Raw genomic sequence first — 14,042 nt, forward strand, 5'->3', positions numbered from 1 at the left:
ATGTATTTATTAATTTATTATAATGTTATAATCAAACCTATCTTCATTTTGGTTTGTGATTATGTGAAACCAAATTAATAGGAAAAGAAAAACCCAGCCATTCCAATAATTCTCTGACAGTTCCATACATACGGAAGGGTTGGACTGGAAAAACACAGTGATGTTGATGTGTGCCAATGTGTCTGAGGCACTGTCACTCACATACAGTATCACTGTAAAAATACAGCCCAGCCACCATGTACAGTATGTTTAACCCGCTCGACGGCGACACCTCCAACGTATAATGGGTCAAAATGACCACGGTATCTATCCTACTTACTCGTCTCTAGTCTTCTCCCTTCCTATATACCTCCTTCCTGTGCTTGTCTAATGTGAAGAAGCAAGGGACCAGGTGGCGCAGAGAGAAAGTTCCTGCCCACCACCGCACAGCCTCAAACTTTGAATTCTCCATGGCTTATCTAGCTTTCCCCCGGGTGCATTCACTGTCGCAACACTAGCGACTATACCACAGGGTTACGGTGACTGACTGTTCAGCAGAGAAGGAAGATAGCATGTTCCTTCCACATGTGTTTAGGTCCTCCTGGTGAAACTCCTCACACTGCTGGCAGTTGTACCAGAGGAGGCACATGCTCGTCTCCACCCTCCCACATCACTCAGCAGTGACAGGGACTCACGCACGTGTGTACTGTATGTGAATAATTGGGAATCGGCATGACTTAAATAGGGAGAAAAGGGGAAAATGGGAGTTGATGGTTGCGGAAGAGAGGAATTAGGAGACTGAGTGTGCATGATTCGGCTCCCTTCTTAAGCCTGCTTTGTATTTACATAAGCACCAGTGTAGTGTGCCGAAAATTGGAGATTTACCAGCAAGCTCACAACATGTAGATGTGATGCGTTGTGATCTCGTTTAAGTTTTTGTGTGTGTGCAACACTGGCACAGAAAGCCAGAAAGCCAGCATTCAATTCAGCTGCTACATTACCTAGCGCAAGCTATCCTCACCAAGTGAAAGAAAATTATATATATATATATATATATATATATATATATATATATATATATATATATATATATATGCATGTATTGAAGCAGACTCACTCAGGGGACTGATGCTTGAAAAGGCGGTAAGAGGCAGTTTAAAACAAGCATGCAGGTTTTATTGACAGTGACCAAGTAGGCTAACAATCTACAATTTAACTACTGTACTATACTTACAGTAGAGCTGACTAAAGTTGATTGCCAGGGGCGAAAAAGTCATTTGGTGATAAATGTTTGATTGATTACTGAATTATTATTTATTTTGTGTTTTATATTTTTAGCAAGATAACTGTCATTAGACTGACAACCTAACCCAAACCTCTAACCTAACGCTAACCGCAAGCACGTAGCAGCGCATGTCGGACCAACGCATGTCGGGAGCGAGAGGTGATTTTTTTATGTCGGACCTTTGGTGTGTCGGATCTGCGTGTGCACCCCGTCTAGAACAGTGTTGCCCAAACATTGGGTTGGGACCCATTTGTGGGTCACATTTTTATGGGTCGCGACTCGCGAGTAAATCATCTATTTTTCCCTCATAAAATATATAATTTCAAAAGATTAAACAAAATCACAACATTCCAAAATGAAGTAGTTCAGTTCAACTTCAAGTAGTTCATGAATAAAATCAAAAGGTCTAATAAGTTCTGTATGTACTGGACCGATCAGATTGTTGCCATTCTGGCATTGCCAGTATGCCAAGAACATTTTTCACATGTATTGTGTTCAGTGTTTTATTTTATTTGTATTAATAATAATAATCTCACATCCACCTCCAGGGATATGGCAGGTATGGAGTCGTACTTGGAGGGCAGCCTGTAGACGTGTGAAACTCCACATTGGGTCAAGACTGAAGTCACAATATATTGGTGACATCATTGTGGGGTACTGTGATGCCTGCATCCTCATACAGTATGTTAGTTTAGCTGTCGCACAGCAGAGGTCTAGAGGTCTGCCGCAACAAATATGGAGTTCTAAACAGCTCCAGACAAGACGGGCATCCAAGGATGCTCAGGTAAGCCATGCAGTTATTAGATTGTCTTATTAATTGATGCAGTCACATATAAATGGGTCTGTCTATGTTTGTCTGGGGATTATGATAGCCACTAGCTTTTTTCACATATTTAGATTTTTGAGCGGCGCCGGGCGCTCCAACACATGTCTTTGTGTGGGTGCCACGGTACAATCGTGGCAGCCAAGTCTATGGACTTATTATGGAACTTTGATGACACTTGATGACTTCATCATCATGATAAACGGTGCCGCTGACTTTTCTAATAGATTATTTTAAATGTAATTGTAATAAACTAGAGGTTCGGCCCGAACCTCTAGTATATGGCACAAACGTTATGCAAAGCTCAGCCAATCACAGCGCAAAGTGACACAAACTCACAATTGTATGGATGGCTCAGGCTCAAACCTTGCCCAAATATGGAGTCATAATGTCACAGATACGTCATAATAACCGAGATGTCAGACTGGCCGATCCAGATGGAGCTGTAAATACAAGCGTGGGATGCTAGACTAGAGGATAGCTGGCTGCTGTCGCAATCCCACAGTGGTTATTCCTGTCTTTAGCCATGTAGACGTAACCCTCGTCTCCCCACTTCTCGCCCCAGCTGTTCTTGACAATCCAATAGGACTTCCCGTGGTGATGTCTACCCTCGCCCTTCTGGCCATATCCGACCACCAGCACACCGTGGTTCGGCTCTTCATCTCTACACTTCCTATCATAGTAGATGCCTGACTCGTAGAACTGGAAGGACTCGTGGTCGGCATCGATGGCTACGGACACGGGTCCCACGGCAGCCACGGCCTTCATCAGAGAATGTTCATTGCCACTGGGGATGTCCACGAAGCCGGTGCTGTTGGCGGAGCTGGATTCGGGAGCGTAGTGGCACGGCTGCTCGTCCGTCCCGAGGTAAGGGTAGGACTCCTCGGAGTCGAGGCTGTGGTTCTTGACATACTGGAAGGCCCGGTCCATCAGTCCACCTTTGCAGCCTTTGTTACCCTCAGGTCTGGAGCAGTCCACAAGGTTCTGCTCACTCAGAGAGACCAGCGTGCCCGTCTTCCTGAAGTGCTGGCCCTCAAGTGCCCCAGTGGCACTAAATGCCCAGCAGGAACCACAATGACCCTGGTCTTTGACGGGCGTGACGTAGCCCTTTTCCCTCCAGTCGACGGAACGAGGGGGCTCGACGGAGTCGGGCTCCGTGACCCCCTGTTGTTCGTGGGACCCGGTGAACTTCCTCTGTTGGCCACCACTGAAGCCGTTCACCATCTGCCTGAACTCCTCGGGACTCATGTCACCAAAGCGGTTCATTTCCAGACGATAGGTGTGATTGCCCATCGAATGCTCCAGGTTGTGCAATTCAATCTTCCTCAGGTTCTTCTCCCACACCGTTCTCCTCCAGCCCTCGTCCTTCTCATGATACGTCCTGCTGTGAGAGTTCTTCCACAGGTTCCAGTGCTCATACAGCTGTGGGTCTGGTGTGGAGACTGAAAGAACAGCACTGAGCAATTGTCGCAATATTGCTTGCTCTGGGTGGATCTTTGTTGGTTGTAAAGTGTCTTGAGACAACTTGTTGTGATTTGACGCTATAATAAAATTGAATTGAATTGAATTGAACAATAATGTCAATACAGCCAGTTTCAGCATCATGGTGACCCGGGTGCGTATTGCTTAAAGGCTCTAGCAAGCGCTCACGAAAGCTGAGAGGAGTGTCACTGTTCTTATATTCATGAAACCCCGCCACCGCCATGACACGTGATCTAAGCCATTTTTGGTTATATTCGATCGGTCGGATTGGCTGTTCTGAACAACCGGATTGCCATATATGCCTTTATATTATGCCCATATATGGAGGCCCCCTGATGTCATCCGAATATGTCCATATACAGTACACTACAGTATAGGCATATCGGCTCGGTTTCTGGACAACTGGATCTCCATAAATCCCTATACGGGCATATGAGTATTTCTCCTCATAATCAGAACAATGGGATTTATGTTGAACTGGGGAGGGTGTTTAGAGCACGCGGCAGCTTAATAGCATTGTTTCCTTTTATCAGTGGCATTCGTCAGCTGTATCCATTGCTTCATTGCTTTAAGAAAAGGGAAACTTCACTAGAAATCACACAATCAACTATCTCAATGAGACTCAAGTGAGCACTTAAATTCAAACAAGCAGCACATTTTTTAATCACACAATAAATGTGATTAAAATCACGTGAAGCTGGTCTGTGTGGCGGTACTGTAGGTAAAGTATAGAGCAAACCTGTGCACTGAACTCTCCAATTCATTTTTCCCATAGAGATTTACAAAAATATTTATATACATTTATATAAAAAATATATATATAAAAAAGCCTAGAATCAAGCCATCTATACAGGATCCTGGAGAATCATGACACCATAACACATTTGATTCTGTGAAAAATAAATAAATATAGAATTTTATGATTTAATAAATACCCTTTGTTTAGCGTTTCTCATTTGTTCACAGAATCAAAGGTTGTATGGTCATGAATCCTGGATGGCTTGATTCTAGGCTTAAAATAATTGATATAAATATTTATATATATTTATAAATATTTTTGTAAATCTCTATGAGGGGAAATGAATGGCCGATTTTTCAGTGGCTCCAGAAAAACACGCCCACTGCTATGCTCCATACACCGGCCGGCATCTCAGACTCCAGGCTCTCATGGGAGAGAGAAACAACAGTTTGTATTGGCAGAGAATGGTGCTGAGTTGCAATGCACCATACCCTCTGTTCTGCCTTCATGGAGGGCAAACGGCACACGTGAGCACAATGCTCAGATTTCGCCCCGAAGCAGCGCCACAGCTCTTCAATGGAAACACAGGCGTAGCTTGTACTAGCCAAATGAACAGGGTGTGGGAGGTGGACTCCCTGACAGCAGTAACAGCACAATGTATTAGGGTGCTAATACAAGAGTTTTTTTCGCCCCCACATGGACATTACAATATCTTCTGCACCTCACGTGAAACAGGAGACTATAGAGCTCCTGTTTCACATACTGTGAAACAGGAGCCTTGTTGTGGGCATGGGGCATTGGATTTCTACTTACCCAGCGCTGCTTGCCAGACCCGGGTCAGAGTGAACAGCTTTCAACGGCCCCATGGTCACTGTGGTAGGACGTGCTGGAGGTGTGAAAGTGATGCCGCCTCTACTCAGCACCCCATTGGCCAGGTTTAGGTTGGTCAGCTGTGAGAAGAAATGCAGACACATGGTCAAATACGATCATAATATTTGATACACTGTTTCATGGGGCACTACAGCAGTGTTACAGCAGTGTTTAACCTGTCAAATCCATTACTCTGTGACCATTGCTCTAATCAGCGCAACATAAGGACTACATGTGATCGTTTCCTTTATGTTCCTTCATGTTAAGTGCCACTAGTTGTGTGTCGGGGCCGGGGGCAGTACAGGCTCTATGGGCTAACTGCTAGCAGGGAATTTGGAGTCAGGCTCTTAGTTTTGTTTTTTAAAGTGTAGTACATCTACAACAGCAATAGAAGCTTTATTTTCATATCGTCCACCACTTCAGCTGGAGATTCCTTTGGCCTCACAGCTCTCTCAAACCGACAGCCTCATGGCTGTCCTCCTGTGTAGACTGCAGAAGTCTCATTTATCTAGAGTGCGCTAGGAAATGTACACAGCACATGGCAGAGCTAGTCTCCGGCTCAGCTCTGAATCCAGGTGGTCCCTCCTCCACCCCCCAAAAGAAAAGAACCCTGCTCCCCCGTTTTCTTCCCCTGACAGCATTGGTTATCATGACTCACCGGGGCCAAATCTGTTTACAACTATACATTATCAGCACAATCAGTGCTGCCGGGCCCCTGCACCCTACTCATTACTGCTAACTGAACATACTGCGCCTCTGTCCTGGCGTACTGCTGCATGTTACGCAAAGAGTTACTATCAGTGCTGAAACGTTATTGACATGAACAGTTCTCCAGCTGCTGTGGGGCTCCTTTACTTTACCGTGTAAAGTCACTTTACCGTGATTTACTTTACCGTGTAAAGTAAATCCTGTGCCGGTTCAACTAAAAAGTGCAAACAAGTGGAAGATGACACTACTGCTGAAACACTTTAAATAATGACAATAACCTGAAGCATTCTGTGCATGTGCATGCTAGACAATGGATTTAAATTTGTATTCACAGTTTGTAGAATGGGTACAGTTCAAATTAAAGTACAGGTCAATACAACATCTGCTACAAGGATAAACCAGAAAAAGCAGTAAGACTTGTTTACATCAAGGTTCTCAATTTTCAATTCATCAGAACATTTAAAGACGTACAAATATACAGTACACACTTCTATGGAAAAAAATCAGACTCGTCTGAACTGAGCCAATAATAATACTATGCGTTATTGTAACAGCCAGGATGAAAAATTATATTATACTATATATCTGATTAACATTTATACCACTTAAATAAAGATAGTTTTTTTCCAGATACGTTAAATATTGGACGATACGGCCGATCACCGATGATTCCGTGTTTATTATGGTAAACTTTTCATTTAATATCACACCATAATGCACTCATAGCCTATAACTGATGTGCTATCAAAACTAGGGGTTACGTATGTAACCTAGGTTCTATAATGGCGAGCAAGGCTGCTCACTATGGGAGTTGACGCCCCCTGGCGTAAACACAGAAGCACTACAAATAAACTCACAGACTTTTAGGCTGGGACTTTAGACGTGATGACGTTGAAGACCCCGCCCGCCGGGTGCACCTTATAAGCGTGCCTCAGCGTCACGTCTCCATTCGATAACAATTGTTCTCTTCTCAAGCAATCAAGAAGGGAATCTTGGTGAGCAGCCTTGCTCGCCATTATAGAACCTAGGTTACATACGTAACCCCTAGTTCTATTAATTGGCTTCGCAAGGCTGCTCACTATGGGAGACTTCATTAACTCCCTTATTGTCATCACGAAGTCTGGACCCCTAGGGCCCGTACCTTTATCTGTGAGCAAAGGACCACAGTACGTCCCTCAACAGGACTACTGTACCCCAACGGGAAGGCCAATCAGACCTAAGTCTGCAAATGTGCCTAAGAGGGGCCGACAGAACAACCGTCTTAACGCCCTGGAGAAGACCAACGTCCCCCGCGGGGAACCAAGTCTCTCCACCTAACTGGAGGCCACGCGCAGGACCGCATGCGCCACTGGCGCTGCTGTCACATCCAGTCTATAGAAGGTGGCAAAGGTGGAAGACGACGCCCAACTTGCAGCGGAACAAACATCCTGAACAGAGACCCCCCTACAGAGGGCCCAGGATGATGCCATACCTCTCGTGGAATGTGCTCTCAACCCTACGGGAGGCACCATATCCCTACCAGAGTAGGCCCGCTCTATAGCCTCCACGATCCACTGGGAAAGCCTAACCTTTGAGATAGGCAGTCCCACAGTCTTGGGATCCCAGGAGACAAACAGTTGTGTAGTCTTCCTCGTCACCTGAGTCCTGTCCAAATACAACCTCAATGCCCTTATCGGACAGAGGTTATGCCTCCTCCTATCCTCCTCAGAGGCAAAGGGGGGCGGACAGAACGCCGCCAAGTCCACCGGAACCGGGGCAGCTAGGCGGTTCTTAGGTAAAAATGCCGGATTGGTCTTAATGACCACCCTTGCATCCCCATTGAACCTCATGCATTCCGCACTCGTGGACAAAGCATGGATATCACTGACCCTTTTAGCGGTCACCAAAGCTAATAACAACGCTGTCTTCAGCGACAATAGCTTCATACTCAAACCCTCCAAGGGCTCAAACGGTGGCCGGGACAGAGAGTCCAAAACCAAAGCAAGGTCCCACGAGGGGACCAGAGACTTGGTCACCGGATGAAGGTGGCTAGCCCCCTTCATGAACTGGCGCACCAGCGGGAGCTGGCCCACCGTCTTGTCCTCAAACCCGATGTGGCAGGCTGAGATAGCAGCCAGATACACCTTGACAGTACTAAAGGCCCTGCCTTTGTCCAAGAGATCCTGGAGGAACGACAGAACGACCCTTACTGGTGCTTGAAATGGCACAACCTGAGCCGGTGAACACCAGTCTTCAAACAACCGCCACCTCATATCATAAGCATCCCTGGTCGACTGCGCCCTCGCACACTGAATAGTGTCGATGACGCTCTGGGGAAGACCCTCCGCGCCAAGATTCAACCTCTCACGGGCCAAGCCCAGAGGTCTAGATCTTCTGGCCGTGGGTGGAATATCTCGCCTTCCGCCTGGGTCAATAGGTCCCTGCGCAACGGAAGCTGCCAGGGCCGACCGTACAGGAGAGGGACTATGTCTGACCTCCAAGAGCCCCATCCTGGGGCCACCAGGATTACTGACAGGCGCTGTGTCCTCACCCTCTCCAACGTGGGAAGGATGAGAGACAACGGGGGAAACGCATAAAGTAGGCCCTGGGGCCAACGATGCGCCAAGGCATCCAAACCTAGCGGAGCCGTCCCTGCTATGGAGAAGAACAGAGGACACTTGCTGTTCTCTTCCGACGCAAACAGATCCACTCGTGGCTCGCCGAACCTCTCCCACAACTGTCTGGCCACTGTTTTGTGCAGTGACCAAGCCGCATAGAGGTATCGGCCCCTGGACAACAGATCCGCTCCCGTGTTCTGGAGTCCCGGAACGTGGGAGGCTCTGACTGAAAGGAGGTGCTCGTCGCACCATAACGTCAGTCTGTGTGCTAGCGCATGCAGTTTGGTGGACCGTAGGCCCCCCTGCTTGTTGATATAGCACATCGTTGTTGTGTTGTCCGTCCTGCCCAGGACATGGGAACCGCTGATGAAACGTTCGAAATGTTGTAACGCCAACATTACCGCCATCAGCTCCAGGTAATTTATGTGGGCAGACCTGATGCTGCCACTCCATACCCCCCTGGCCGTCCTGCCTTCGTGGGTGGCACCCCACCCAGACAGGCTGGCGTCCGTCGTGAGTACTTTCCGGGATACGACCATCCCCATACTCACGCCTTCCGAGAGGAATTGAGCGCCTCTCCACTGGCGTAATGCCTCGAAGCAACCCACCGACACGTTCACAAGATGATGACAACGGTGTTGTCTTACACCCAGTGACTGCATCATGCGCAGCAGAGCCTTGCTCGTGAGCATTTTGAAGCGAAACGCTCTCAAATAGCCGTTCAGAGCCCGTAGGTCTAGAATGGGCCGCATGCCCCCCCCTTTCTTCTTCACGAGAAAGTAGCGGGGGTAAAACCCGGTGTTGCTCTGCTCCATGGGCACCACACGTATAGCCTTCTTCTCCAAGAGAGACGTTATCTCGCCCTGGAGAACCTCGGCTGCCTGACCACTCGCTTGCGAGAACAGAACGTTCCCACAAGTGGGAGGTCTTCTGGCAAACTGTAGTTTGTAACCCTTCGAGATGGTGTTCAACACCCACGGATGAACACCACAACGATTCCACTCCTGTAGACACAGTGCCAGAGGGGTTGAAGCCAGCTCCGCACCTTTTTGTGGTGGAGCGGCGCCTCCTTCGGTCAGAACCCGGGCCTGGGGCCTCTGTCCTGCAGTATGGACCTGGGGCTCTGGGGCTGTGTCCACGGCAGTTACACTTGTATTTCGGCCGACAGCCCTGGGCCCCCTCGAGGGCCCGGGCTGCTGGCCCATCCCCTTGAGTTTCGAGTGACGATTCAAAAGACCGGTTCTCAGTAGAGAACACTGCTTTATTAAGAAAAGTGGTGGCACGGAAAAAACTGGAGAGACATTTGTTCCCAAGAAACAAGTCCTCTTTCCGCCTACACCAAGCGCTTCCGGCATGAGGCCCGTGGCCACTATGCTGCGCTTCAGAGAAACTCGGGGAAGGGTGGGGGAGACAGTGTCCGATGTCTCCCCGTGGGGCAGGTCTGGTTATTTCGCCTTCCCGCCAGGTGGCCCTCTTGCCGTGGCCCCTTTGCGGGGGCCGCCGGCCGGAGAAGCCGAGGGGCGCTTGGGCCTGTCGGTCTTCTTGCGGCTGCGAGGTGGGCGGGAAGCTGAGGACGCCGCTGACGGAGCCCTCTGAGCAGCGGGGACCTTGAAGGCGCTCCTCCTGGACCTGGAACGATTGTCCCTGTCCATGGTGCGCTCGTAGGTCGGCCTGTAGGGCTGAGCCTGCTTGGGTCGTGCTCCAGACGCCGGGAGACAGGCGCCGATGACCTCCGTGTCATTCTTCGTCTGTCCGTCGCGGGAGCGCATCTCCTCGAGCATGGACGCGAAGAGTGTCGATGTGGAAACTTTCTGTTTCAGAGGGGTACGTCCCACTTTGGGGGACAGCTCCAGCCACCTGGCCCTCTCGAGGACCAGGAGTCTCGCCATAGTTCCGCCCACCATCTCTGTCTGGGCCTGAGTGAGACGGAGGAGCTCAAGGTGCAGGCGCCTCAATTCAGCCATGTCGTCGGGGGTAGGCTCGTCTCCCGCTTCCAACAGGACATGAGACGCGGACCCTTGCAAAAGGGTCGCAGCGTTCAGTGCTCTGGCCGCAGTTGAGGCGCACTTATAGGCAGCCTTATTAATTTTGGAGTCGTCCTTGTCCGAAGGCAAGGAGAAGTCCGGGTCCTCGTGGAAGACATTGGGGTTGACACCCATGAGCCACCCGGCAAAGGACTTGTCCATCGGCGGCATGGCCTCGAGGCCAAGCTGCCGTTGTCCCGCGCAGTCCAGCAGCTTCATGCCTCCGCCCAGGGAGGCGGAAGCCGAGTAAGGCTGTCCCCAGGACAGCATGAGGGATTTCAGGAACCCGTCATCGAGGGGGATCTCAGCCTTGGCCTGGGACTTCGCTGGGTTGCCTTGAATCTTCTCGCGAAACTGTTCGCATATGGTGTCCTTAGCCACCGGAGGTTCAAGACTGGCCGGCCAGGCCAGACCACAGCGGATCGTGGCCTTCTTGAACAGATCGACTATGTCAGTGTTGTCATAGTGGAGCTGCGGTTCAGCCGGAGCAGCTGGAGCCGTCGGAGCTGCAACGGTGTCGGCCGATGCAACTCCAGCAGCAACTGGCGCTGCAATGGGGGCGGCGACAACGGCCGCTTGAGCGGCCGTGACGACCGGAGGCGGCTCTGCCACCTCGGCGTCGCTCTCGTCGCTGCTCTCCCCATCATCCTCCCCCTTGTCGGAGGTGTAGGAGGATGCTGAGTCCTGAGGTGAGGACTCCCTAGAGTCCATCTCAGCGTTGTCCACTCTTGGAGCCTGCACCACGTCCGCGTTGTCATCCGCGAGAATGACAACGTCGGGGGCGTCGGGGAGTGGAGCGTCCATGTCGGCGGACCACTGCCTGGCTCCTTGTCTCAGAGCGTTGTTGTAGGCCCTCCGTGCAATAGATGTTGCAACGGCGTGGGCCGCGTCCGCTAGGGCGCGACGGCGTCGACGACGGGCCTTGGTCGGAGACTCAGACATCTTAGAAGCTAAGATGCACGTGGAAGCAAAAAACAAGGCAAGAGGGGCCGAGTTTAGCAGGCAGCCACGAAATCCGTGAACAAAACAAGCTACAAACAAGGCTCGCCGGTTTAAGAACCCGGGTTACGTACGTAACCTTCAATTCTAATAACCAGTCCTACAAGGCTGCGTGCCTGTAGGCGCCGAGTTGGTAGGTTGTCACGTTACAGTGATGCAGTGGGTGTTGCCACTCACTGCATAAGACGCCACGTGCGTGTGGAAGCTGAGAATAGAGCTATTGTTAGCTTCTATCAGAGACGTCACACAGCGTGGAAACCAAACAGTATTATCACTAAGTGCTGTTCAGGTTAGTAGGCAGCCACGTAAAAGTGGAAGCTAGGACAGGGCTATCACTAGCTGCTGCGAATGGATCGTCACTTTTTTCTTGTAAAGCCAAGAAATACGTGGACAAACAAGCCACAAACAAGGCTCGCCGGTTTACGAACCTGGGTTACGTAAGTAACCTCAAATTCTAATAACCAGTCCTACGAGGCTGCGTGCCTGTAGGCGCCGAGTTGGTAGGTTGTCACGTTACAGTGATGCAGTGGGTGTTGCCACTCACCGCATAAGACGCCTCGTGCGCGTGGAAGCTGAGAATAGAGCTATTGTTAGCTTCTATCAGAGACGTCACACATCAGAGACGTCACACAAAGTGGTAGCCAAACAGAAATATTACTATATCCTGCCTAGGTTACCCCTCCGTCGCGGGCTTGAAAAGCCGCGAGACGTACGTGTGTCGGCAAGGGCGTGCTATTAATAGCCGCCGCTAACGCCGCCGCACGTGTGGAGGCTAACAAAGGGTTGCACCGCTCGTAGCTCTTCACACGCACACACGTTCGAGGGCCACGCGGTCGCGGGCTTGTGAAAGCCACAGGACGTATGTGTGGAAGCTGAAAGAAAGCTAAGATAGCTTTATCAGACCGTCACACAGCGTGGAAGCTTAAACAGAATAAAATTATGCTGCTCAAATCACCGTCGCGGGCTTGGAAGAGCCACGGGACGTATGTGTGGAAGCTGAAAGAAAGCTAAGATAGCTTATCAGACCGTCACACAGCGTGGAAGCTTAAACAGAATAAAATTATGCTGCTCAAATCACCGTCGCGGGCTTGGAAGAGCCGCGAGACGTAGTGTGTGGCTGGAGCGGGCTGTTAGTAATCACCGCTAAAGCCGCCACACGTGTGGAAGCCAAGGAAGGGTCGCGTACCGCTCCTGGCTCTTCACACGTTCGAGACAGAATAACTTATGCTGCTCAAGTCACCGTCGCGGGCTTGGAAGAGCCGCGGGACGTTGTGTGTGGCTGGAGCGGGCTGTAGTAGTCACCGCTAAAGCCGCCACACGTGTGGAAGCCAAGGAAGGGCGCGTACCGCTCCTGGCACTTCACACGTTCGGGACCTTTAGGTCCGCGAAAGTTTGTGTGGAAGCAGAAACCTGGCTGTTGCTAGCCACGGTACAGACCGTCACACAGGTAATAAAGAATTACCTCCAAGTTAGTGTTAACTTAGTTAAAGAAAGCGGACTCACCGACTTTCTTCTTCTTGAAGCCTCTGGGATAAGCAGTTTCCGCGGTACCGAGAAGGCTTCTCGTCCTTGTGGAAATAAATCAGATACTCATCCGTGAGGGAGACTTCGTAGCGCCGTGTTATACACGTGAGAAGAGAATAACGAATGGAGACGTGACGCTGAGGCACGCTTATAAGGTGCACCCGGCGGGCGGGGTCTTCAACGTCATCACGTCTAAAGTCCCAGCCTAAAAGTCTGTGAGTTTATTTGTAGTGCTTCTGTGTTTACGCCAGGGGGCGTCAACTCCCATAGTGAGCAGCCTTGCGAAGCCAATTAATAGAACCAATTGCTTTAAGCTTATTAATCAGTATGGAGTGGTTTACTGTGTCGAATGCCTTTTGGAGGTCTAGCTTGACCATGCCGCAGTATTTGCCAGCATCCATCTCGTGTTTGATGTGGTTGCTCAAATAGAGGAGGCATGCAGTGTCAGTGGAATGGGATGTTCTGAAGCCAGATTGGAATTCGAACATACATTTTTTTATGCCATGATTTGGTAGAAAACAAAGGGTCAGAAGTAAAAAAATAAATAGCAGGCCTCCAAGCTCAAAACGCACCACATCGGCTATTTTCATTTTTTATTTAATAAAGGTTTTGCCTATGATGACATGCCCGAAATAGGGACAGGGGTTAGGCTGAGATCTGGGCAGGTGAACGAATTGTTTGGCTAGTCGTCATGCCAGGAAAAGGGAAATGTCGTGCATTCCTAAATGACAGGTGTTTAAATTAATGCCGCAGTCAACTGAACAGCAGCCAGGTCGGTGAGTTTCTCAGAAACCCGGATGCACGGTTCATTTCCTATCTCCGTAGATCTACAGTGGTTCTCAAAGTGGTGTCCGGGGATCCCCAGGGGCCCTTGAGGGTTAATATAGCCTCAAAATCAACACTTTAACCCAATATATATCAGCTATTTTTGAGGTGTTTTAGCTCTTCCTATATGCACAGTTGTTTGTGTGTATGTGTGTCTGTATGATCACGGAATGTGCTCAGCTGATTG

The 14,042-nt window shown here is 49.7% G+C and overlaps 2 protein-coding genes across 2 annotated transcripts in view; both read right to left on the reverse strand.

Annotated features, from left to right (window-relative positions):
- ttll5 (tubulin tyrosine ligase-like family, member 5) overlaps positions 1 to 14,042 on the reverse strand; it is a gene marked incomplete at both ends in the record, with an annotated part of 101,622 nt that overhangs the window by 43,056 nt on the left and 44,524 nt on the right. The window contains 4 exons of the mRNA XM_083791588.1: positions 1,801 to 1,883; positions 3,044 to 3,529; positions 4,800 to 4,807; positions 5,122 to 5,258. Of these exons, the coding sequence (XP_083647714.1) occupies positions 1,801 to 1,883; positions 3,044 to 3,529; positions 4,800 to 4,807; positions 5,122 to 5,258 (714 nt within the window). The remainder of the gene's footprint in view (positions 1 to 1,800; positions 1,884 to 3,043; positions 3,530 to 4,799; positions 4,808 to 5,121; positions 5,259 to 14,042) is intronic.
- On the reverse strand, positions 2,553 to 3,116 carry LOC310877886 (procathepsin L-like; the record flags this gene model as incomplete). Its single annotated transcript, XM_083791878.1, has 1 exon — positions 2,553 to 3,116. The coding sequence occupies exon 1, from the start codon at positions 3,015 to 3,017 to the stop codon at positions 2,553 to 2,555; it is 465 nt and encodes a 154-aa protein (XP_083648004.1). The 5' UTR covers positions 3,018 to 3,116.

Source organism: Protomyctophum parallelum (genome assembly GCF_964188405.1).
Source record: "Protomyctophum parallelum genome assembly, chromosome: 20".
NCBI classification, from domain to species: Eukaryota; Metazoa; Chordata; class Actinopteri; order Myctophiformes; family Myctophidae; genus Protomyctophum; species Protomyctophum parallelum.